Source organism: Suricata suricatta, chromosome 7 (assembly GCF_006229205.1).
Source record: "Suricata suricatta isolate VVHF042 chromosome 7, meerkat_22Aug2017_6uvM2_HiC, whole genome shotgun sequence".
In the NCBI taxonomy this organism is placed as follows: Eukaryota; Metazoa; Chordata; class Mammalia; order Carnivora; family Herpestidae; genus Suricata; species Suricata suricatta.
In genome coordinates, this window is record NC_043706.1 from 29,522,490 (window position 1) to 29,546,217 (window position 23,728).

Sequence of the window (23,728 nt, forward strand, 5' to 3'; positions counted from 1 at the left end):
TTCTTCTTTTTTTAATGTTTATTTATTTTTGAGAAAGAGACAGAGTGTGAGCATGGGTAGATGTGAGCGTGGGTGGGCAGAGAGAGAAAAAGAGAGAGAGATACAGAATCTGAAGCAGGCTACAGGCTCCAAGCTGTTGGCACAGAGCCCGATGCAGGGTTCAGACTCACGAACCCGTGAGACCATGACCTGAGCCAAAGTCCGACAGTTAACCTACTGAGCCACCCAGGCGCCCCAAGGCTTCTTTCTTTCATGCACACACTGGGCTCTCCTTAAGAGGAGTTTGGGAGAATGTTATTTTCTCATCTCCATCCTGCAGCCACCCACTTCCCCCCCTTCCTTCTGGGGTGTTCTTGTCAGCAGAAGCTGATGGGGAAGTGAAGCCTGGGGCTAGAGGAGAAGCGAATAAGGGGAAAGGGGAAGTCTGGGAGGGAGGCCTTGGAGGAGGCTGATGGGAGAGGAGACAGAGAGGGCACCAGCTTGATCTGTAACCACCAGTCCACTGGCCTCCCCACCAGCATCTGCTGAGCTATGAGCCACACCAGAGATTTACAGGGTAGGGAAGGTAGAATTGGCAGAGCCTAAAATGAGAGCAAAGAGATGCACAGACCTGGGGGGAGAGGCAGCTAGGGGGTGGTGAGCAGGTCTAGGAAGGCAGAAGTGTGATGGCCCTGGGCGGGTGTGGGGGGTGAGAAGAGGAATGGGGGGTAAGGAAGCATTAACCTTTGTGCCCCCTCAGGAGGAAAAGCCTTCGGGTTGCTGAAGGCCCAGCAGGAAGACAGACTTGAGGAAATCAACAAGGTAAAAGGAGAATCTAAGGGGGGGCAGGGCCTGCGGGAAGGGGACCCTGGACCAGGGGACCTATCCTTCCTCTTGCTTTCCCCTCCCCCCCAACAGCAATTCCTGGATGATCCCAAATATAGCAGTGATGAGGATCTGCTCTCCAAACTGGAAGCCTTCAAAAGTGAGGGGGAAACTGCAGCGGCGGGGGAGTGAGGAGGGCAGGATTTCCCCAAGGACAGAGAAGGGACAGTAGAGACACAAAATCTACATTTGTGGGGGGAAGAAGGGAGGCTGCCCCTATGTCCCCCCGGCTGCCGTGCTTTTCCTTGGGCTGCCCCACTCAGCACCCTGTCTGTTTCCCTACACTTTAACGGGGCCCCTCCATGCACCGAACTTCCTCAGCCTGCCCCACCTCCTCCTTTCACATCTTCCCCACCTAGCGCTTGGTCAGCAACCCCTTTCTCAACTTGCCCTGCCCCTGTCCCTGCCCTGGGCCCTCCAGCCAGCGCTGACCCTATCTGCTTTCTCCCCTCACCCAGAGAAATACATGGAGTTTGACCTGAATGGAAACGGAGATATCGGTGAGAAAAGGGTGATCTGGGGAAGTGTGCAGACTGAGGAAGAGGGCGGTGTCTCCTGCAGTGTTCAGTTCCTGGTGGTTTGGGAGAGGGCCCAGCTACCAGAGCAGGACGGCTGATTACGGGAATGTGAAGGTGAGGACAGAAAGAGAGAGAGAGAGAGAGAGAGGCTCCTCTCTTCTTACCCCGATCCTCTGCCTCTAGATATCATGTCCCTGAAGCGAATGCTGGAAAAACTTGGGGTCCCCAAAACCCACCTGGAGCTGAAGAAACTAATCAGGGAGGTTTCCAGCGGCTCTGGGGAGACTTTCAGCTACTCTGACTTTCTCAGGATGATGTTGGGAAAGAGATCTGCAATCCTAAAAATGTGAGGGTCCAGTTCCAACCACTCCTATACTTACCTGTTTTCTCCTTACCCCTACCCCCATCCCCAGGCTCACCTACACATTACTCTCCATTCATATCTTCCCTTCTTTGAGGGATCCTTCCAAGTTCCTATCCCTACCCATTGTTCTAGTCTCCACAGCCCCCAGCTCTCCCATCTTGTACCGTAACAATCCCCAACCTCTTCCAGACTTTCACAGTAGCCTGAACTTTATTCTCTTAAGAAGGCTGTCATCTGATTCCTCTGTCTCTTCCCATCTCAACCAGGATCCTGATGTACGAGGAGAAAGCAAGAGAACAGGAGAAGCCAGCAGGTCCCCCAGCCAAGAGAGATATCTCTGAATTGCCCTGATTTATGGTAGGGGAGATGTGGTGGGATTGACACCAGCATGGAAAAAGAACATAGAATTGTGAGCCACCGTTACACTAAATTAAATAAGCTATCTTCCTTATCCAGATTCAATCAGCTCGGTCTCCATTTGGGGGGATTTTATCCTGGGTTTAGGAAGAAGTAAAGCATCTTTGAGGAAAGGTCAGCGAAGATTATGATCCTTGTGAATATATGAGCAATCCGTCCATGATTTTGTTTGATTTATTTATTTGGGGGGGGGCAGAGAGTGATGGGAAGACAGAATCTAAAGCTGTTCGCACAGAGCCTCACGCAGGGCTCAAACTCACGAACCGTGAGATCATGACCTGAGCCCCTCCATCCATAATTTTGTAATGTGTCAACTACAGCAGACGGTTTTGTACTCCAAGGGAGATTCCAGATACATGATAGTCCTGATCTCAAGGAATTTAAAAAAAAATTTTTTTAATGTTTTTTTTTTAAATTTATTTTTGATACAGAGAGAGAGCATGAGAGGGGGAGGGGCAGAGAGAGAAGGAGACACAGAACCGGAAGCAGGCTCCAGGCTCTGAGCTAGCTGTCAGCACAGAGCCTGACACGGGGCTGGAACCCACAAACATGAGATCTGACCTGAGCCGAAGTCGGAGGCTTAACCGACTGAGCCACCCAGATGCCCCTCAAGGAATTTTTTTATCTCAAGGAATTTAGATGGAACAGAGAGACATGTGCAGATGAAAAAATATCACTCAGGTCCACAGGGAAGAGCAAGGATTATCTTTTTTTTTTTTAATTTTATTTCTTTTTAAGAAATCTCTACATCCAATATAGGACTCCAACTCACAACCCCAAAATCAAGAGTTGTGTTCCCTATTGACTGAGCCAGCAGTCACCCCAAGCACGGATTATCTTGAATCTGATATTTTCCATCACTAGTCTTTGTAATTTTTTAAAACGTTATTTATTTTTGAGAGAGAGAGAGAGCACACGTGTGCATAAGCAGGGGAGGGGCAGTGAGAAGGAGACACAGAATCTGAAGCAGGCTCCAGGCTCTGAGCTGTCAGCACAGAACCTGATGCTGGGCTCAAACTCACAAACCTTGAGATCATGACCTGAGCCCAAGTCAGATGCTTAACCAACTGAGCACTCAGGCGTCCCATCCATCACTAGTCTTTGTGACCTTAAGAAATCACTAAGGCTCTTTGAGCATTTTTTTTTGAAAGAGAGAGAGAGAGAGAGAGAGAGAGAGAGAGTGCAGGTGAGCAAGGGGCAGAGACAGAGAATCCCACGAGGGGGAGAGTGAGAGAGAGAGAGAGAAGCAGGGTTCACTCAAAGTGGGGCTCAAGCTCACCTGATATGGGACTTGAACTCACAAATTGTGAGATCATGACCAGAGCCAAAGTCAGATGCTTAATGATTGAGCCACCCAGGTGCCCTTAAAATTTGTTTTTCTTTTTTTAAGGTTTCTTATTTTTGAGAGAGAGAGAGAGAGAGAGAGAGAGAGAGAGAGAGTGGGAATGCAAGCAGGGGAGGGGCAGAGAACACCAAGCACTGCAGCACAGAGCCTGATGCAGGGCTTGAACTCACGAACCATGAGATTGTGACCTGAGCTGAAGTTGGACACTTAGCCAATTGAGCCATCCAGGTGCCCCTGCTCTCTGAATCTTTCATATGAAAATGGGGATTATATGATCTACCTTGCAGTGCTTGACACATCATAAGCTCTCAATAAGGTTTAAAATGTGAATGGATGGATGGATAGATGGGTGGATGAAAAAACTAATGTTATTGAATGGAGTAAATATAAAGCCTAATAATTTAAACATGAAGTGAGTCATTGAAGTCCTTTTTGGGGAACAAGCTGCAGAAACGACGTTTAATGAAGGGGAAGGGGGCTTCTATTAGGAGGATATTGAGAACAGATACTGGGGATACTGAATCCCTGGGTGGCAGAAAGGGTTAAAAAGCCAGGCCCAGGAAAGGCAGGAACCTCAGAGTCCCCAAGTCTTCATTGAGGCTATTACTGGACCTTTCCTCCAATGGGTCCTGATGAGTTAACTCTAGCAACCCCCAGTTACTTGGCCACTGGCTTCTGATTTCCTGACTTTCTGGGAAGAGGTAATCCCATTAGCCCAGCTTGTTTCATGTATTGAGAACAGATCGTTGGCTCTTCCCAATGGTGAAGCCAGATTAGCCTTCTAAAGAGCGCTACACTAACTGTACAGGACTTCAGATGAGGAAGATGTCATTTCAGGTTTAATAAAATATCTGAACATAATGAAATCAATAGCTAAGTTTTATTGAGCACCTACTATATAATGAGATACTAGCCTAAATGCTTTCCATTAATTCTCTTAATCTTTGCAACAACCCTGGTGACGCTAGGGAGGATACAAAGAATCTAGAGCTTAAATAATTCATTCACCCAGGATAAATTGGGTTATATTCATACCTTGGACTATTATTATGCAGGAATGAGAATGAACAAACACATGTACAACTACATGCAACAATGTGGAGGAACTTTATTAACATAATGTTGAGCAAAGGAAGACAGATGCAAAAGAACCCTTGCTGTACAATTCCATTTGTATATAGTACAAAAACGGGTAAAACTAATATATGTCATAGGAAAATTAATATATGTTATAAATCAGGATAGTGGTTAGCCTTGGGGAGGGCAGTGACTAGAAGGGGCCTTCTGGTGGCTTCCAAGGTCCTAGTTAAGGTTCTGTTTTTGGCTATATGTTCTGCTCATTTTGTTTGTGAAAATTCATCAAAAATAACACACACACACACACACACACACACACACTCACACTTTGGTAAAAAGACTTTAAAAATCATTTATTGAGTATCAACTATATGCCATTTCCTATTCTAGGTGCTTGGGATATAAAGTCAACCAAAGATCCTTGCCCTGTGTAGTTTACATTCTATTGTGGAAAGTGGTGTGGGAGGAGGACAGACAATAAACAATCAACATAATTTAAAATTTATATGATGTTAGAAAAAAAAGTAGATCAGGTTAAAGGGGATTGAGGTACCAGGATGGTCAGGGAAGATGAAAATGTTGAATGGGTGATCAGGGTAGGCCTCACTGAGAAGATGACTTACACTGAACAAAGACCTCATGGAGGTAAAGGAGTGAGATATGTGGGGGAAGAATCACCTTGGCCGAGGAAAGAGAAGAACTAGGGCCCCAACATGAGACATGCCTTGGAGAAGTAGGGAGAATAATAAAATCTGGGGCCAAGTCATTTAGGGTCTTGTGGGCCACTCTAAAGACTTTGAGAGAAACAGAGTCATTACAGGACTTTGAGTAAGGGAGTTCTTTGAGGCCTCCTTTTTAAGAAAGGCCCACCCTGGTGGCAGTGTAGAGGACAGACTGTAGGGGCAGGGGTAGACTAAAGATGGCAAGTTAGAAGGCTGATGCTGTATCCCAGATCAAAGATGAGAGTGGCTCAGATCAAAGCAGAAGCAGTGTATCTGAAGAGGTTGGATTCTGGGTATTTTCTCAAGACAGGAGTTCCTGTCTGCCTGAAAGTGGGGAGTGAAATAAAGAGGGAAGTCATAGAGGATTCCAGGGTTTTTGGCTTAACTGTAATTTTTAAATTGCCATCAGCTGACATGATGAAGGCTGTGGAGAGACAGGTTTTGAGATTATAGAGATCAAATGTTCAGTGTTGGATCTACCGACTTCAAAATGATCTATAAGAGAGGCACCTGGGTGGCTCAGTCAGTCAAGTTTCTGATGTCAGCTCAGCTCATGATCTCACGGCTTGTGAGCTTGAGCCCCACATCGCACTCTGTGCTGACAGCTCAGAACCTGGAGCCTGCTTTGGATTCTCTCTGCCCCTCCCCCATGCTTGGTCAGTCTCTCTCTCTCTCTCTCAAAAATAAAAAAATAAAACACTTATAAAAAAAAAACAGAAAGAAGTGATTAGATACCCAAGAGAAAATATAAAATACATAGTATCAAGTCTGGAGTTTGGGAGGAGGTCTGCAATGAAGATATGCATTTGGGAGTCATCACCACAAAAATGCTATTTCAATCAGGAGATTGATGTTTTTGACACACCCGGTTGGGGTGAAGGCTTGACTGGAGTCAGTTTAAGAATGAATGACAGGAGGGGCCCTGGGTGGCTTAGTCTGTTAAGCATCTGACTTCTGTTCAGGTCATGATCTCACGATTCATGAGCTCGAATCCCATTTCAGGTGAACATGAACCCCACTTAGGGTAAGCCCTGCTTCTCTCTCTCTGCCCCTCTGCCCTTTGCCCACTTGCGCACTCTCCCTTTCCCTCTCTCTCTCTCAAAAAGAAAGAAAAAGAATGAATGGCAGGAAGGAAATTTGTGACTGTAAATATGGATAACTCTTCCAAGAAATTTTGCTGTGGTAGAGGACCTGGGAGAGGGAACAAGATAATCATTTGAATGTTTAAGAATTGAATAATCTCAACTATCTTAATGAGCCTCAGGATAAAATTTTTACCTGATTCTTGCTAATTTTTCTGCTCTCATTTTCCATAATGGAGAGGCAGTCTTTAATTTAGTCACATCAGCCTAGGCACAGATGCCTAAAACCATGTCTCTGCTCATCAGTTCACTGGGCCTTAACTGTGCACCCTCTCCTCAAACTTGTCTAAATCCTAACTAGTTCTTCACATTCTAACGTAAGAGTCACGTTTTTCTGAAAGCATTTCTGAACCTCCCCAGGCAGGATCTGATTTTATTTCTCTACTTCCAGAATGTATTGTGGATGTCTCCGGCGCCTTCAAAACAGTTGTCGAAGGATTTGCTGAACGGGAAGTAGGTCCGACTGGAGCACAGTAATAGAAGACAAAGAGGGAAATTAGTACCGCATTTCGTGAATGAAACCCATTGTGAAGAGAATACAAACTGCCAATAATCAGATATTGCAAATACATTCATGAAACTTGTTATAAAATTTAATGTCTTAGTCATTGGTTGCTGATATGTTAAATGAAGAGGTCATTCCCACCCTATCTTTGTTCAAATGATTTGCATGTATTATGCAAATAAACAGAACTATTCAAAGAATGCCTACAGTGCTGGATGCCTACGATACACTCCCCTGGACCTCAGGATTGGCCTATCTAACCACCTCATTTGCATGATTTAATAACTAGAAGGCCCCACCCCTCTAGAGCTTTCGCCTCTTACGAATAGACGCGTGAGTCGGTGACTCTTCTCTAGTCACCAGGTTCCACCCTCCGGCAACTAATCCCTTCGCCCCGTGCGCTCGCTCGGTCTCCTCCACTGAAAGCACTATTCAGTCTCGCATCGTTTCCTTACACTGTCCGCATCCCTACGTCTCTCCACTCCCATCTTTCCACGAACGCAGGACGCACGCTCCGCCTCTCCTCTCCCCCCGCCCCCGCCCCTACTCATCGTGCAAATTCTGCGCCCCAACTGTCCTGCAGACGGACGCTTCATTGCCGCCCTCTAACGCGACTTAACGGCCGACGCCGGGGGTGCGTCTCTTTAGCCAACCGACTTCCTAGCGCCTGTAAGTCCCTCCTCTTTATGCAAATAACCTGTGCCTGCTCCGCACGCCCTACTTTTTTTTTTAAATAGGGACGGCCCTCGAAGTAAAGAGGGATAGGGTGGAAAGTGCCCCGCCCTTTATGCAAATTAGGGGGCGTGTCGTGTGCTGAGGGAGGCGGGAGGTGGGGGGTGCTCCCGGGGGCGGCGGTTGCCCGGATGGGCCGTTAGTCGGAGCCCAGCCGCGGAGTGAGCGAGGGAGACGGGAGGAGCCGAACCCGGCGCCATCCGCCGCCATCCGCCCCCGCCCCACCTCCATCCCATCTCGGGGAACCCCTAGGCCCCGGTCCCGGACCCCCGCGCACCCGGCCAGGTGAGTCTGGGGAGCCGAGTGCTAACGCCCTTTTCCGGCGCGGGAGCGGTGGTGGCGACGGCGGCGGCGGCGGCAGTGGCGGGCCGGGGGGAGGAGAAGCTGCCATTAGCCGCCGCCATTTTGTCCTCCTGCTGCTGGGGCCTGCCTGCCCCTCCCCCTCTGATACCCCCACCTTGGTACCCGCACCTCCAACCCCTCACACAGAGTGTATGCCCTGCGCCTAATCACCCACCGTCCTGGTTTCTTGGGGTGACCCCCTTTCATGGGCCTGTAACTCCCCACCATCCGTTGCGCTCTTGGCCTCTTCACCCCAATCTGGGGTCCCCTTTGCTGCCACCACTCTGGGGTGGGCCGCGCCCGACGATCCTCAGAGAGTCTCCTTTCCTCCATATTGGTCCCCCCCACCATCAGCCAGTGCTTGGGTTCCCCATTCTTGACCCCCCATTCGCGTCGAGTCACTCCCACCCTGGAGTCCTGTTTTTATCCTACATCCTTGGTTTTTATGTTCCTCACTCTTCCTTTGCGTCTTAGTTTTTCCCTATGTCTTTTCCCTTCTGTACCTCAACCTCGCCCCCCTTTTCTTGGGTGTTTTGACATTGCCATTTTATTTTGCGCTGTGTCTTTACCATTTCTGCCTAAGTATATTATTTTTCACCTGCTTTCGTGTTGATCCTTTATTAGTGTTATTCCACTATTCTATGCCCTTTTCTTTCACATATTTATTTTTTTATACATTGAGTCTTTAAACACCTACAGAGCAGTCCCACTTCCCTCATCTTACCGGTCTTAAAGTTCTCCCTGATTTTCATCCTAATTTTACCCAGTTTTTACCCTGTGTTTGCTTGGATTTCCCACCACCTTCCATCTCTTTCCCCATACGCCATTCCTTCCTATAAATGAATGGCCTGGTCACTCGGGAACCGACTGATGATGCAGAGTTTGGCCTGCTTGGGGAGGAAGGGATACTGGGGAAAGAAATGACTGCTGATGGACATTCTTACTGAGGGTAGGAAAATGAAGTTGGTTCTGGTTTTTGACCCCATGATTACAGAGTGTGCTTGAGGTAGCTCCATAAGGTTTGGTTTTGTCACATCTGCATAGGGTAAGCCAGAGCCCAGCAAGGTTAATATCATCTGGAGACAAGGTTTTTTTCCCAGGAGCTGGAATGGGAGAAGTGTAGGAAATAATGGGGTTGAATGTTCCAAATACTTGGGGTTCTTCTGTAGCTTGGGAGTATGTAGAGCCCCAGTTGTTCCATGAGGAATTATCTGGCACCAGCCCCCAGTCTGGCTGAGCAAGCTCGTAAAATCTTTAAAACTCCCAGCATACCTTCCTGCAAACCTCACATGGAAGTGAGGCTTCTGGGAAAGGAACCTGGGGTGCAGTTAGGGAGTTGATGTCTAATAAGTGAGGGATCTGAAGTTCTGTTACTTGCAGGATGGAGCTTTATGCCTTTTTCTGAATTAGTCTGAGGCTGGGACTTGCCATGTTTTATTGTACATCTCTGGAATGATTTCTGTGGACGGAGATGAGAGTTAATGAAGTAGCTGCTACCCTTTATAGCTTGGCATAAAAAGAAGAGTGTGTTTACTACTAGGAGGAGACTAGATTTTTTATTTGGATTTCCTTGGCAAGAGGTGTCTGGGGGAAAGAGGCACCATGGCATTTGGGCTCTGTGGGAGTTGCTTAAAAGGACTAGGGATTTTGAATAGGCTGGAGGCAAGACCCCAGAGGGCCACATATCTGGATTCCTAATGAGAACAAAAAGGAGCATCTAGGTTTCTTTAGGAGTCCGTAAAGGCAGCAGAGACTGAAACATTTTGTGTCTGGTTCACAGGCTCCGGCACGTTTTGGGGGAGGTGCCTGCAGGACCCAACGTACTCAATGAGCTTCCAGCGCAATGTCCGATCGCTCGGGGCCGACTGCCAAGGGGAAGGATGGAAAGAAGTATTCCTCGCTCAACCTGTTTGATACGTATAAGGGCAAGTCCTTAGAGATCCAGAAACCCGCTGGTGAGGGTCCTCAAAGATGTTCCTAATTCCTAGAGGCTGGGCATAAATGGGGCATACATTTTAAAGCTCTTTAAAGGGAAATGGTTATAGCGCAAATATCAAAAGACCATCTAGAACATCTAGAGACTTTCCAGTTTTACTTTGGGTCCCATAGGGAATATTGGTTATTGAATGAACACCAGTTACCCTCCTACAAAGGCGTGTCTGTAGTTCCCTGTCTTTGGACACGTAAGAATTGGAGGAAAAGAAACGTGGATTTGGAGAAGTCTGGGGCCAGCTTGCTCCCTGCAGGCTCAAGACCAACCATCCAACAGAGAAGCATCAAGTGTAATGCATCTTAGTTTTTCCAGTGGGATTTCATAGATTGCTGAAGGCAAAGAAAGCAGTGGTTTCTAAAAAAAACTTTGGTAATAAAACATTGAGTGTGTATAAATGGGGCTTAGGGGAGAAAGCTGTCAGATCACCCATGTGGGGCATTTTTTACCCTCTCATCTTTTCTCCAGTTGCCCCTCGCCATGGCCTGCAGAGTCTCGGGAAAGTTGCCATTGCCCGGCGTATGCCACCCCCAGCCAACCTTCCAAGCCTGAAAGCCGAGAACAAAGGCAATGATCCCAACGTCTCACTAGTGCCGAAAGACGGAACAGGATGGGCAAGCAAACAGGAGCAGTCCGACCCCAAGAGGTAGACAGAGGCCTGGGGGTTCTAGAGTGATGAGTATTTTAACTTTGAACTTCATGATGAATTGGACCTTGGTCTAGCACAGCCACATAAGATCCAGAGACAGAGGGAAGCCCCTTTCTTGGCTATTCCTGGGCTCCTGTTAGAGGACTAAGGAATGACACTTTTAGCTTTTTTTCAGATGGCAGGAAGGCATCAACAAACGGCCTACACAGGGTGACGAGATTATAGTATTTTATCATATAAATATTTGTGAACAGTAGCAAGTGGGCCTGGGTTCACTTATCCTCCATGAATTGGAGAAATAGGGGAGGGCATCTCAGATCCTGGATAACCTTTCTGTCTTACCATCCTTTTAGTTCCGATGCCTCAATCGCTCAGCCGCCGGAATCGCAGCCACTGCCGGCTTCACAGACGCCTGCCTCCAACCAACAGAAACGACCCCCAGCAGTCCCCGAGGTATGTGAAGAACTAGATGTTATTGAAGGACTGGAGGGAAGAATGGTTTGTAGCTCCACCACCCACATCACGATTTATTTTTCTGCTTCCCCAGAACACTCCTTCGGTTCCAAGCGGGGTAAAGTCCTGGGCACAAGCCAGCGTCACCCATGGAGCACATGGAGATGGTGAGTGCAGGGCTGCTTGGGGAGCTTGCTCTGTGCACTGTGGTAGGTAGCAGCTCTGCACTATACTTTTGGCAAAATGTTCTCAGTCCTCTGGCTAACTTTTGGGGCCCATATTCAATTTCATGGGCCACGTAAGCAAATTCATCTGCCTTACTTGAGGGTGAAGTGGTGTTCCAGAACTGACCTTGTTTCATGGGCAATGAGTATGCAGTAATAGGGGTTGAGTTTTAAAACCAGAACTTGATGACCTGGTATCTATCAGAGCCTTCTAATTTCATGGTACATTCTCAGTAAGTACACTTCTGTCTGCTACTCTGCACTCCTACCCCAACAGGTGGAAGGGCATCAAGCCTACTGTCACGATTCTCTCGAGAGGAATTTCCGACCCTTCAGGCGGCTGGCGACCAGGACAAGGCTGCCAAGGAAAGGGAGTCTACCGAACAGTCGTCTGGGCCCGGACCAAGCCTCCGCCCCCAAAGTGAGTGGTTGCCATTTGTGTGTTGAGTGGGTAGGTGAGTGGTTGGTTATTTTTTGCCCAGAGCAATACCTTATTCTATCTCAGAGCTAAGTGTTGACTTATTCACCTTCTCCATTTTAAAGCTCTGTCCCTTCTTTGCCTTTTCCAAAATACAGATTCTACAACTTGGAGGGATGGAGGTGGGCGTGGCCCTGATGAGCTGGAGGGCCCAGACTCCAAACTTCATCACAGCCATGATCCCCGGGGGGCGCTACAGCCTTCGGGCCCACCCCAGTTCCCTCCCTACCGCGGAATGATGCCGCCCTTTGTGAGTTTGCACATCTAGTTTTGGAGTGGTTGTGCTTGAAGCTAGAGAGTTAGCAGTTAGCACTTACTTTTTTGAGGAGACAGAAAGCAGGGGCCTATGACAGGGGAGGACAATAGGTTTAGGGAGTTGGTGGTTCTTTATCCCTCTAAGCAGCTGCTGTTGGGCCATTTTGCAGATGTATCCCCCATATCTCCCATTCCCTCCGCCCTATGGACCCCAGGGGCCTTACCGATACCCTACTCCTGATGGGCCCAGGTGAGTAATCCAGCTCTGGGTTTGTGGCTGGGGACGGGAAGCCTACTAGGAAGGGAGATGATTTTCAAGACCTAGAGTCTTCTATGTGGTGTTGTTTGTTTGTTTCTAGAGTTTATATATTTGTTTAGAGAGAGAGGGAGCAAGTGGGCAAGGGGCCCAGAGAGAGGGAGACAGAGAATCTCAAGCAGGCTCCACACTGTCAGTGCAGAGCCTGATGTGGGGCTCAAACTCACAAGCCATGAGATCTTGAGTAAAATCAAGAGTTGGATGCCTAACCAACTGAACCACCCAGGCACCCCTTGTATGTGGTTCTATAACATGTCATCTTGTACACTCTCTTTTCCATTTGCCTTTTCATACACAGCCGTTTTCCACGTGTGTCGGGCCCTCGGGGTTCAGGGCCGCCGATGCGCCTTGTAGAGCCTGTGGGTCGGCCTTCGATTCTTAAAGAGGATAATCTCAAAGAGTTTGACCAGTTGGACCAGGAGAATGATGATGGTTGGGCAGGTTAGTGGATATGAAGGATGAAATGTTTTGGTGTTAAAAAGCAAAATCTCCTGAATAAATAGGAGGTTGTGTGGGAGGAAAGGAGACACCAAAGTGTAGGGCAGACACATTGGGGAAAGCCAAGTCCTGGTAAAGAACTGGGAGATGTGGGAATGCCAAGACTCACAGTGGCTGACTTCATGCAGAGGGTGGTTGGCATTTCCAATAGTGCATCCTGCTACATGGTTGCAGACCCCCAAAAGTTACCTGAGATTGGAGAGCAGAACACTTGGGTTATTGCTTTTCACTTTTTCCCTCAGGGGCCCATGAAGAGGTTGACTACACTGAAAAGCTCAAGTTCAGCGATGAGGAAGACGGGCGAGAGTCCGATGAGGAGGGAGCTGAGGGCCAGTGAGTTCAGGGGCTCAGTTTCTCTTGCAGTAATATACTCTTAAACGAGCTGGTTTACAGCTGATTTTAATTCCACTGTTGGTCTGCTCACAGCAAGGAGTCCCAGTCAGCTGCTGGTGAGGAACGGCCCCCTGAAGCAGATGGCAAAAAGGGCAACTCCCCCGGCAGCGAACCGCCCCCTCCCAAGACGGCCTGGGCAGAGACCTCTCGGCCTCCAGAGACAGAGCCGGGGCCTCCTGCCCCAAAGCCTCCCCCACCCCCACCTCACCGGGGCCCCGCCGGGAACTGGGGCCCCCCTGGGGACTACCCAGTGAGTGTCTACAATGAGGGGTCAAGAAGGGTCAGTTGTGGGAGATGAGTGTTGGCTGAGAAGTTGAAGCAGTAGTAATAGGGGTAACGGGAGGGAGGGAGGGCCAGGACCAGGCTACAGGAAGTGTAGAGCGGGTGAGTATCTCTGAAAAGGTCTGGAACATCTTTGGTGTTAAGGGAGTCTGGGTTAAAAAGAAACTGGGATACTAGTGAGGAAGAACAAGGAGGCCTGGGTGTTTGGGTCTCTGAAAGAGAGGAAACAAGACTAGGACTAATTTGCCCCTACCCAGAGAGGCCACCAACCCAAGGCCGGTGCCTGCACCCGCTGCTACAGACAGTTGATCAGTCTGTGCAAAAGATCAGAAACCTGACAACTGACACGTCTGGCCCTGCCGGGTCTGCCCATTGACAGGATCGGGGGGGCCCTCCCTGCAAGCCTCCAGCACCCGAAGACGAGGATGAGGCCTGGCGGCAGCGGCGAAAACAATCTTCTTCTGAGATCTCCTTGGCTGTGGAGCGGGCCCGGCGACGCCGAGAAGAGGAAGAGCGCCGCATGCAGGAAGAACGCCGGGCAGCCTGTGCCGAAAAGCTCAAACGACTTGACGAGAAGTTTGGGGCACCCGACAAGCGGCTCAAAGCCGAGCCTCCTGCTCCACCTGCTGCCCCTCCTACCCCAGCTCCACCACCTGCAGTCCCCAAAGAACTCTCTGCGCCTTCAGTTCCTCCACCAGCACCAGCCTCAACACCAGAAAAAGAACCGGAAGAGCAGGCACAGGCCCCTCCTGCCCAGTCCTCCCCCACTGCAGGTGTGGCCCCAGCTCCCACCCTGGTGAGTGGTGGTGGCAGTACCAGTAGCACCAGCAGTGGCAGCTTCGAAGCCAGCCCAGGTATGGAGATGGGGATAGGGTACTACCAGGTGTCACAGCTCTCTGTGTTTGGGCTGAGGGTGCAGGTAGTACAGATGGGAGGAAATGAAGTTTGTTTATTGGATTGTCCATGGCAGAGGAAAAAAGGTCTCTGCTCTTGTCGATATTTGAATTTCTGGGTATATAATGATCTAAGACCACTTTGTATAAACTCAGCCTGGAGCAAGATGGAAGAAAGGGTTGTTTGGCGTTTTATTGGGAATTTATTGCCACTGTTGTTGTTGAAAGTAAGCGCTTATCTTTAGAAAGGGTGTTGGAGATGAGAGCTGAGGTGCGGGGGGGGCGGGGGAGGGTGTTCGTGACATACCTGTTGGTGTACCAGGCCACTGATGATTATCTTCCTTTATCAATGCAGTGGAACCCCAGCTGTCCTCAAAAGAGGGTTCTGAACAACCAGAAGAGGTTCCTTCTCCTGCCACAACCCCTGCCCCGAAGGTGGAGCCCAGGGGTGATGGGGTTGGTCCCAGCCGGCAGCCCCCCAGCCAGGGCTTGGGTTACCCTAAATATCAGAAGTCATTGCCACCTCGTTTCCAGCGACAGCAGCAGGTGAGATCAAGTTATTTCCCAATCAAAAGCTGTTTCTCCCTGGCTTCAGTGTTTATCCTGTTCATAAGTTGCCTTCCAGGTCCCTCTACTATCTCTTGTTTGTTGTGTTTCCCTGGTTTCTGTTTAGTTCATGTTTATCACATTCGTGTATTAACTTTGCTTCATTGCATGTTTCTCTTTTTCTGTTGTGGGTGGGGCGGGGGGGTTTGAGGTCTCTCTTTTCCCCTCTTCTATGCTTTCCCAGGAGCAACTTTTGAAGCAACAGCAACAGCAGCAGTGGCAGCAGCATCAACAGGGTTCCGCCCCACCTGCCCCGGTACCACCTTCACCACCCCAGCCTGTGACCATGGGGGCTGTGCCAGCTCCACAGGCTCCGCCCCCACCCCCCAAGGCCCTGTACCCAGGTGCTCTGGGCCGGCCCCCACCCATGCCCCCAATGAACTTTGATCCCCGCTGGATGATGATTCCTCCTTATGTGGACCCCCGGCTCCTCCAGGGCCGGCCCCCACTGGACTTCTACCCTCCTGGTGTGCATCCCACTGGTAAGGGCCCTTGCATGGAAGTGGGTATGGGATACTTTAGTCCCAGGAAGTGGGTAACAGCATCTTGCTGTGGAGATGAAGGGCCACCAGTGAAGGAGGGTGGGGCAAATATGTGGTTAGTATTGTTGAGATGGCTCTTTGTTTCAGGAATGGCTTTGGGAAAGAAACAGTGGTCTTTCATCGGCCAGGACTTATTTGGGGTATTTATTGATTCATTTTCGGGAAGCTGAGTGGATAGGATAACTCTTTCAGGAGTGTGCATCAGGCCCAGGCTTGACAGGGATAAAAGACTGAGAAGTTGACATTAATATGATTGACAGAAGTAGACTGGGGAGATGCTTTTTGAGCTGGAGGGCCTGTCAGAGGGTTAGCTTTCTCATCTCTTATTTTCTTAGGCTTAGTTCCCCGGGAGCGCTCAGACAGTGGGGGTTCAAGCTCAGAGCCATTCGAGCGCCATGCACCTCCCCTGTTGCGTGATCGGGGCACCCCACCAGTGGATCCAAAGTTGGCCTGGGTAGGAGATGTCTTCACCACCACACCCACTGATCCCCGCCCACTTACCTCCCCTCTGCGCCAGGCGGCTGATGAGGATGACAAGGGGATGAGGTAAGTCTGAGTAGTGAGTGAAGTGAGTGGATTGTCATCACTGAAAGAATTTGGGCTAGGAGAAAAGGTCCTTTGGATTGGTGCAGTGACAGGAGTAAATGTGAGAGGACCGTCGGGGTGGTAATAAAGTGTTCTCTTTCTTACAGTTTTTTTCATTCTAATTTCCAATTTTTTCTTTTTCCCTTTTTAGGAGCGAGACCCCTCCTGTACCTCCTCCACCACCCTATTTGGCCAGTTATCCAGGCTTTCCTGAGAATGGAGCCACTGGGCCCCCAATCCCTCGCTTCCCTCTGGATGAACCAGCTCCCACAGGGCCCCGTCCACTCCCTTGGCCCCCAGGCAATGACGAAACCACCAAAATACAAGCTCCCCCACCGAAGAAGGAAACCCCCAGGGAGGAGACTCCACAACTGACGGGTCCAGAAGCCAGTCGAAAGCCTACCCGTGGTGTTGGAGGCCAAGGCCCCCCTCCACCTCGCAGAGAAAGCCGCACTGAGACCCGCTGGGGCCCTCGCCCAGGCAGTAGTCGTCGTGGTATCCCTCCAGAGGAACCAGGGGCCCTTCCCCGCCGTGCTGGGCCTATAAAGAAACCCTTGCCACCTACGAAAGCCGAAGAGCTGCCTCCCAAACCCCTCGAACAGAGCGATGAAAGTCCCAAGGTTCTGAAGCCAGACCTCCTCAAGATGGCAAAGGGGAAGATAGGGGTCCCCAAGGAGACCCCACCCAGTGGGAATCTTTCCCCTGCCCCAAGGCTTCGGAGGGACTACTCCTATGAAAGAGTGGGTTCTACCTCTTGCCGGGGCCGGGGCCGCGGCGAGTATTTTGCCAGAGGGAGGGGTTTTCGGGGCACCTATGGGGGCCGGGGGCGGGGAGCCCGAAGCCGAGAGTTCCGCAGTTACCGAGAGTTCCGAGGAGATGATGGGCGTGGAGGTGGTGCAGGCGGACCCAGCCATCCCCCTGCTCCCCGAGGCCGCACTGCCAGTGAGACACGAAGCGAGGGTTCAGAGTATGAAGAAATCCCCAAACGGCGCCGGCAGCGGGGCTCAGAAACAGGCAGTGAGACCCATGAGAGCGACCTGGCCCCCTCAGACAAGGAGGCCCCTCCGCCCAAGGAAGGAGTGCTCACCCAGGTTCCTCTTGCTCCTCCACCGTCAGGAGCCCCCACTTCACCAGCCCCAGCCCGATTTTCCACTGCCCGAGGGGGGCGCGTCTTCACTCCGAGAGGAGTGCCATCCCGCCGGGGTCGAGGAGGGGGTCGGCCCCCTCAACCCATTTGTCCAGGCTGGAGCCCTCCAACCAAGTCCCTCGGTCCCAAGAAGCCTCCAACAGCTCCTTTGCCACCCAGCAAGGAGCCTTTGAAAGAGAAGCTGATCACAGGGCCTCTGTCCCCCGTGGCCCGGGGAGGCAGCAGTGGAGGCAGCAACATGGGCATGGGTGTGGAAGATGGGGAGCGGCCCCGACGGAGGAGGCACGGGAGGGCTCAGCAGCAGGACAAACCCCCTCGGTTCCGGAGGCTGAAACAGGAACGGGAGAATGCTGCCAGAGGGACTGAGGGCAAGCCCTCTTTAGCCCTTCCAGCCTCTGCCTCTGGAGCAGAGGAGACTCTCACTACAGTGTCCGTGCCCCCACCCCCGCGCCGGGCAGCCGCCAAGTCTCCGGATCTGTCAAACCAGAACTCTGATCAAGCCAATGAGGAGTGGGAGACTGCGTCAGAGAGCAGCGACTTTGCCAGTGAGCGCCGGGGGGACAAGGAGGCTCCCCCACCTGCACTGCTGGCTCCCAAAGCTGTGGGAACTCCTGGGGGCAGTGGAGGTGGAACTGGACCGGGCATTTCAACCATATCCCGTGGAGATTTAAGCCAGAGAGCCAAGGATTTGAGCAAGCGGAGCTTCTCAAGTCAGCGACCAGGCATGGAAAGGCAGAACCGGCGCCCAGGCCCCGGCAGCAAGGCTGGCAGTGGTGGCAGCAGCAGTGGAGGAGGTGGTGGGGGACCTGGAGGGAGGACCGGCCCAGGGCGAGGGGACAAGAGGAGCTGGCCCTCTCCCAAGAACCGAAGGTGGGTAGGAATAAGCTGTCAAGTTTATTCCTAAGTCTAGCAGTGGGGGAGGAGAGAGAATCTGAGGGAAAAGGAAGTTGGGCGCCATAGACTGAGATCTAAGGGCACGTGCTGCTGGGCTCTGGAACACCCACGTGTAGGGAAAATAATTGGATGGAAAGCAGTTGATTGGGTCAGGAGCGTGTGTGTATTCTCTGTTATTTGCACTCCATTTTATAGATTCATGCCATACACACAATTCATTAGACATGCTCAGAAACGCCTGGATTTTAACAGGGAGGTGGGGGAGGTTGGAAGACTTGACTGGTAGGGAAAGAGTTAACAATCCCATGAATATTAGAGTTGATGCTTTGTTCTCATCAGCCGACCTGAGGAGCGGCCCCCAGGGCTTCCTCTGCCTCCCCCGCCCCCTAGCAGCTCTGCTGTCTTCCGCCTGGACCAAGTTATCCACAGCAACCCTGCTGGCATCCAACAGGCTCTGGCCCAACTCAGCAGCCGCCAAGGGAGTGCAGCTGCACCAGGCGGGCACCCAAGGCCCAAGCCTGGGCCTCCCCAAACCCCTCAAGGCCCCTCCCCTCGGCCCCCAACTCGATATGACCCTCAGAGGGCCAACAACAGCATTGGTTCAGGTAAGCTGGAGGTGCTAAGGGTGGGAATGTCTTTGTCCCCAGAAAAGGTCATCTGCTAAAGGGGGCAGAGTCTGCCTGGGGGACGTTGATGCTTGAAAATCTGCACTGAACAAAGGCGGAAGGCTTGGGAGGGGGCTAACAAGAAAAACTAGGATCAGATGTAGATCAAGGCAAATGCTGACGATTTCCCTGTTTCTCCAGACCCCCACTTCGAGGAGCCAGGGCTGATGGTGAGGGGGGTGGGGGAAACTCCCCGGGACTCTGCCGGGGTTAATCCCTTCCCCCCAAAACGGCGGGAACGGCCTCCCAGAAAACCGGAGCTGCTGCAGGAGGTGAGGAATGGAGCTTGAGATTGTGCTTCCCTGTTCTTACTCCTGATGGTTCTCACTCATTTGTTTTCTCCACTTTTCCCTGTTCTTAACACTGTGTCCTTACCCCCAAATTTTTCATATTAGTCACTTCTTGTGTCCCTTTTTGCCCCACACCTCACTGTGGCCCAGCCACTTCCACTACCCAGTTCCCACCTCATTTATGTTTTGCTTCTGGCATTTCTCGTCTTTAGGAATCTTTGCCACCTTCTCATAGTTCTGGATTCTTGGGCCCCAAGCCTGAGGGCCCAAGTCCTCAGGGAGAGTGCAGAGAGCCAGGGACAGAGGCCCTGACCCCTCACATCTGGAACCGTTTACATACTGGTGAGTAAAACTGAGCCATGAGTTGGAAAGGGCTATGTCTGAGGACCAAGAGGGCAAGGTGGCCTCTGCATTGCTTTTCATCTCTGCTATCTGGTGTTCTGTCTACCCAGCCACTAGCCGTAAGAGTTACCGGCCTAGCTCCATGGAGCCCTGGATGGAACCCCTGAGTCCTTTTGAGGATGTGGCTGGAACAGAGGTAAGTGATGGGAAGGGAGTGACTGAGCTGGGATTCTGTTGAGCACTGGTAGTGATTCCCCCACCTGGTCTGGGTTGTCCAGGGCTATTTGCTCACATAATTTTTCCCTTTTCTTCAGTTTGTGTGTTCGTAAACATCAGTCAGGTGTTGACTGATGAGTTGACTTACCTTGACTTAACTGACTTCTCTACTCCTCTCAGATGAGTCAGTCTGACAGTGGGGTGGACCTGAGTGGGGATTCTCAGGTGTCATCAGGTCCCTGCAGCCAGCGAAGTTCCCCTGATGGAGGACTCAAGGGGGCAGCAGAGGGCCCTCCCAAGCGGCCTGGAGGCCCCTCCCCCCTGAATGCTGTTTCTGGTGAGGGTTCACCTGGCTCTGAACCCTCTGAACCTCCTATAAGACGGCCACCTGCTACTTCCCTTGATGGGGACAGAAAGGTAAAAGGCCAAAAGAATGGGAAAGTTTCTGGGCTGCTGACTTTTGCCCTACATTTGTCACCTCTGTGTTTCTGTGTTCGAGGGATTCTTTCATTTGGGAGACCTGACTTGACTTCTTTACTTCCCTAAGCAGGAGCTGCCCCGGGAGCAGCCTCTTCCCCCTGGCCCCATTGGCACAGAACGGTTGCAGCGTTCGGACAGAGGCTCAGACCCCGGCTCCCTCCGGCCATCCCATCGATCTGGGCCCCCAGTCCAGTTTGGCACCAGTGACCAGGTCTGCGTGGGCAGAATCAGAGTATCTTGGGCTCAGGGGAGAGGGGAAGGACTGGAGGTGGGAGGTGGAGGGTACGTGTATGTGTTGAGTCATGGGACAATTTCCCTTGCATCACTACCACAGGACTCGGACTTGCGCCTAGTGGTAGGAGACAGTTTAAAAGCAGAGAAGGAGTTAGCATCAGTCACTGAGGTGAGTGGGAGAATGAGAGTTTGGTGGAAAGGCCTTCGGTTTCTGGAGAAAATGGCTGGGTATGACCTGGACATCCAGGAAACCGAGACATTGCTCCTGACCAGGTTTTTTCCTCACAGTCCATCCCTATATCCCGAGACTGGGAGTTACTCCCCAGTGCTTCTTCCTCGGCTGAGCCACAATCCAAGAACCTGGGCTCTGGGCATTGTGGCCCAGAGCCCACCTCCTCAGGCCAGCATTTGTACCCTGAGGTCTTCTATGGCAGCCCTGGGCCTCCCAGTTCTCAGGTAGGTCCTGTTTCCTGTCCCATGATCCCTTTCTGCTTGCTGTCCCTCATAGTCTGTCTTTCTGATTTGTGTAGTCGTAAAATGCCATTTTGTTATTTTTTTTCCTTTTAGTGTAGTAGGTGGGGTGGGAAATTTTTTCGTGATCAGAAAAACGAGCTATTTCAGCCTTGCTCTCCCTCAGGTCTCAGGGGGAGCCATAGACTCTCAGTTACATCCCAACAACGGAGGCTTCCGCCCTGGGACACCCTCACTTCACTCTTACAGGTGAGACTTGATGCCTGTTGATCTCAGAAGGACACAGCTGTTTCAGTGGGAGGGAAGGGGAAGACGTGTTTCTTGGGTATGAAATGCTAGCAGACTTAACTAGGAACAAATGATTCTGATTTCCTGACTTGTTTCCCAACCCCAGGTCACAGCCCCTGTACCTTCCTCCCGGCCCAGCACCCCCCTCAGCACTGCTTTCTGGGGTAGCTGTCAAGGGCCAGTTTTTGGATTTCTCTGCATTGCAAGCAACAGAGCTGGGGAAGCTGCCAGCTGGGGGAATCCTCTACCCTCCACCTTCCTTCCTCTACTCTCCAGCTTTCTGCCCCAGCCCTTTGCCTGACCCACCTTTGCTTCAGGTGAGAGGTGGGCAGGTGCTGGGCTAGAGTTAGGGATGGGGGAGAATGCTTTTGGGAGTTGGCATTTCTCCCTATTGTTCCCAACAGGTGCGCCAGGATCTGCCGTCCCCCTCAGATTTTTATTCTACTCTACAACCTGGTGGCCAAAGTGGCTTCCTCCCCTCAGGGGCCCCTGCCCAGCAGGTACCTTTTGTCATGTCATTTGCCCTTCATTGTTTCTCTACCCCATCTCTAGCTTTTTTGTCTGACTGTTTCTGGTTTTATGACATCCCTCCTTGCCCTCAATACTTTCTCCCGATATTATTTAACTACAGATGCTTCTACCCATGGTGGACTCGCAGCTGCCTGTGGTGAACTTTGGCTCCCTGCCACCAGCGCCACCTCCTGCCCCACCACCCCTTTCTCTGTTACCTGTGGGCCCTGCTCTGCAGCCCCCTAGCCTGGCTGTGCGGCCCTCACCTGCTCCTGCTACTCGGGTGCTGCCTTCACCTGCCAGACCCTTCCCCCCTAGCTTGGGGCGAGCAGAGGTAAGGTACAGTAACTGAAGCGTGAGGGAACTCCCAAGAGCTAGGGGTAGGGATTCATAATCTCCAGGTGAATTGGGTTAGGAGGCAGGAGGCTCATGAATTTTTTTCCTTCAGCTGCACCCAGTGGAACTAAAGCCCTTCCAGGATTATCGGAAACTGAGCAGCAACCTTGGGGGACCTGGGTCATCACATACTCCCCCAGCTGGAAGGCAAGAAGAGGGAGTGGGGACTGCTCACCCTTAATTTAAGGGCTTTCTTACTAAGGGGCCAGGGAACAGGTGTCAGACTTGCCTTAAACACTCTTCCTCCTTTAGGTCTTTCTCTGGCCTCAATTCCCGTCTCAAGGCCCCACCTTCTACCTACAGTGGAGTCTTCCGCACCCAGCGCATCGACCTCTACCAGCAGGTGAAGGGGAGACCCCAGTGGCCCCAAGTCTGAGTCCCAAGAGTTACCATCTGAATTCCTGTCTTTTCTATCCCTGACTTCCCAGTATGACCTACATACCTATCCCCCAGGCCTCCCCACCGGATGCCCTGCGCTGGATGCCGAAGCCTTGGGAGCGGACAGGGCCACCTTCTCGAGAGGGGCCTTCCCGACGGACAGAGGAGCCTGGGTCCCAAGGGGACAAGGAGCCTGGGTTGCCCCCGCCCCACTGAGGGAGTTCCCCTTGCCCCCCTCCCCCCGGGGCTTGTATATAGATTATAAATATATAAGCGGGAAAGGGGTGGGTGGGGAGGGGTTGTGGGGCTGGTGCCTTGCTTCCCCTCCACCCCCCTCCCCTGGTCCCCTATCCCTGGGGCCGTTTGTTAAAAAAGAATAATAAAAGAATTAAAAATTTTTTCTGAACTGATTTTGGGGATGGGTTGGTTGTTTGCAACCTCCTTGTACCACAGTACAGTGCCCAGTGATCTGTAAGGTGGTTTTAGTCAGGGAATTTACTTACCCCAGTGATCTGTTTTAACGAGCTATCTCAAAATTTGACCATTTTATTATATATTGAAGTCTTACGGACTGGGAATTAGAGCTGGCTTCCACTGGGTGATTTGTTTCTTGTGCCAGTGAGTGAGGTCTGTTGGTTGGTTACCAGTCTGCACTTGATGGCTGGGCTGGTCCCATAGGGCTACCCTCAGGTATCTGGGGCTTTGGTGGTAGCACATCTGGAAGGTAGAATCCCACTGGACTGTCAACCAGTGTCTCTATGGCTTTTCCAGCAAGATCTTCGAGTCATCAGGCCAATTATGTCCCTGAGCTAGTGTTGTAAGAGATCCAGGGTGGATGCTGTAAAGTGTAGGAACTGGCCTTAGCAGGTCTATCCTGCCACATCCTATTGGAAGCCAGCAAACAGGGAGGGGACTACAACTGCATCTCAAGGAGAGTAGCAGAGAATTTGCAGCCTTGTGTTCTTTCGGTCCTGGCTACAAACTTGAGAGAAAGACATGGACTTGCCGTTAAAGACATGGACTCTGTTCAGGATTGAACAGTAGGCTCCGTGAACCAGGTAGAGGAGTTCCACCACTGTCAAACTGCTAGTAATTCGAAGACTAGGTCTGCAACTGCTTGGAAATTAAGAGGCTTTTTACTGGATAATTGACAGCCCTATCCTAGACTAGAATAAGTTTTGTCCTCTCTGAACTCTGTTCTTTTTATTCACATGTAAAATGGTTT

General features: G+C 51.1%; 2 protein-coding genes and 1 non-coding gene across 6 annotated transcripts; all 3 read left to right on the forward strand.

Annotated features, from left to right (window-relative positions):
• Positions 1 to 397: 397 nt before the first annotated feature.
• On the forward strand, positions 398 to 7,154 carry AIF1 (allograft inflammatory factor 1). Of its 3 annotated transcripts, none has more exons than XM_029945381.1 (7): positions 399 to 556; positions 740 to 801; positions 898 to 964; positions 1,323 to 1,364; positions 1,566 to 1,728; positions 2,013 to 2,103; positions 6,841 to 7,154. In XM_029945381.1, exons 1-6 carry the CDS (start codon positions 532 to 534, stop codon positions 2,095 to 2,097), a joined length of 444 nt encoding a protein of 147 aa, XP_029801241.1. In that variant the 5' UTR covers positions 399 to 531; the 3' UTR covers positions 2,098 to 2,103; positions 6,841 to 7,154. The 3 variants fall into 3 exon arrangements, 1 of the variants encoding a protein (XP_029801241.1); XR_003911126.1 differs by having other exon boundaries at positions 400 to 556; positions 2,013 to 2,155; XR_003911127.1 differs by lacking the exon at positions 1,323 to 1,364 and having other exon boundaries at positions 398 to 556; positions 2,013 to 2,155.
• A 641-nt stretch (positions 7,155 to 7,795) lies between these two features.
• On the forward strand, positions 7,796 to 22,913 carry PRRC2A (proline rich coiled-coil 2A). Of its 2 annotated transcripts, none has more exons than XM_029943862.1 (31): positions 7,796 to 7,971; positions 9,809 to 9,983; positions 10,487 to 10,664; positions 11,021 to 11,120; positions 11,215 to 11,287; positions 11,622 to 11,765; positions 11,921 to 12,072; positions 12,248 to 12,327; positions 12,692 to 12,834; positions 13,134 to 13,224; positions 13,318 to 13,534; positions 13,946 to 14,420; positions 14,815 to 15,005; positions 15,250 to 15,547; positions 15,943 to 16,153; positions 16,344 to 18,209; positions 18,573 to 18,838; positions 19,040 to 19,170; positions 19,401 to 19,530; positions 19,641 to 19,726; positions 19,927 to 20,163; positions 20,294 to 20,437; positions 20,561 to 20,629; positions 20,749 to 20,916; positions 21,098 to 21,180; positions 21,326 to 21,536; positions 21,624 to 21,719; positions 21,851 to 22,063; positions 22,178 to 22,272; positions 22,378 to 22,468; positions 22,579 to 22,913. In XM_029943862.1, exons 2-31 carry the CDS (start codon positions 9,872 to 9,874, stop codon positions 22,717 to 22,719), a joined length of 6,492 nt encoding a protein of 2,163 aa, XP_029799722.1. In that variant the 5' UTR covers positions 7,796 to 7,971; positions 9,809 to 9,871; the 3' UTR covers positions 22,720 to 22,913. The 2 variants fall into 2 exon arrangements, with proteins under 2 accessions (XP_029799722.1, XP_029799723.1); XM_029943863.1 differs by having other exon boundaries at positions 20,297 to 20,437.
• Positions 10,169 to 10,299, forward strand: LOC115297331. The gene has a single exon (XR_003911417.1). It is a non-coding gene; the product is annotated as a small nucleolar RNA SNORA38 (small nucleolar RNA).
• Positions 22,914 to 23,728: the final 815 nt, after the last annotated feature.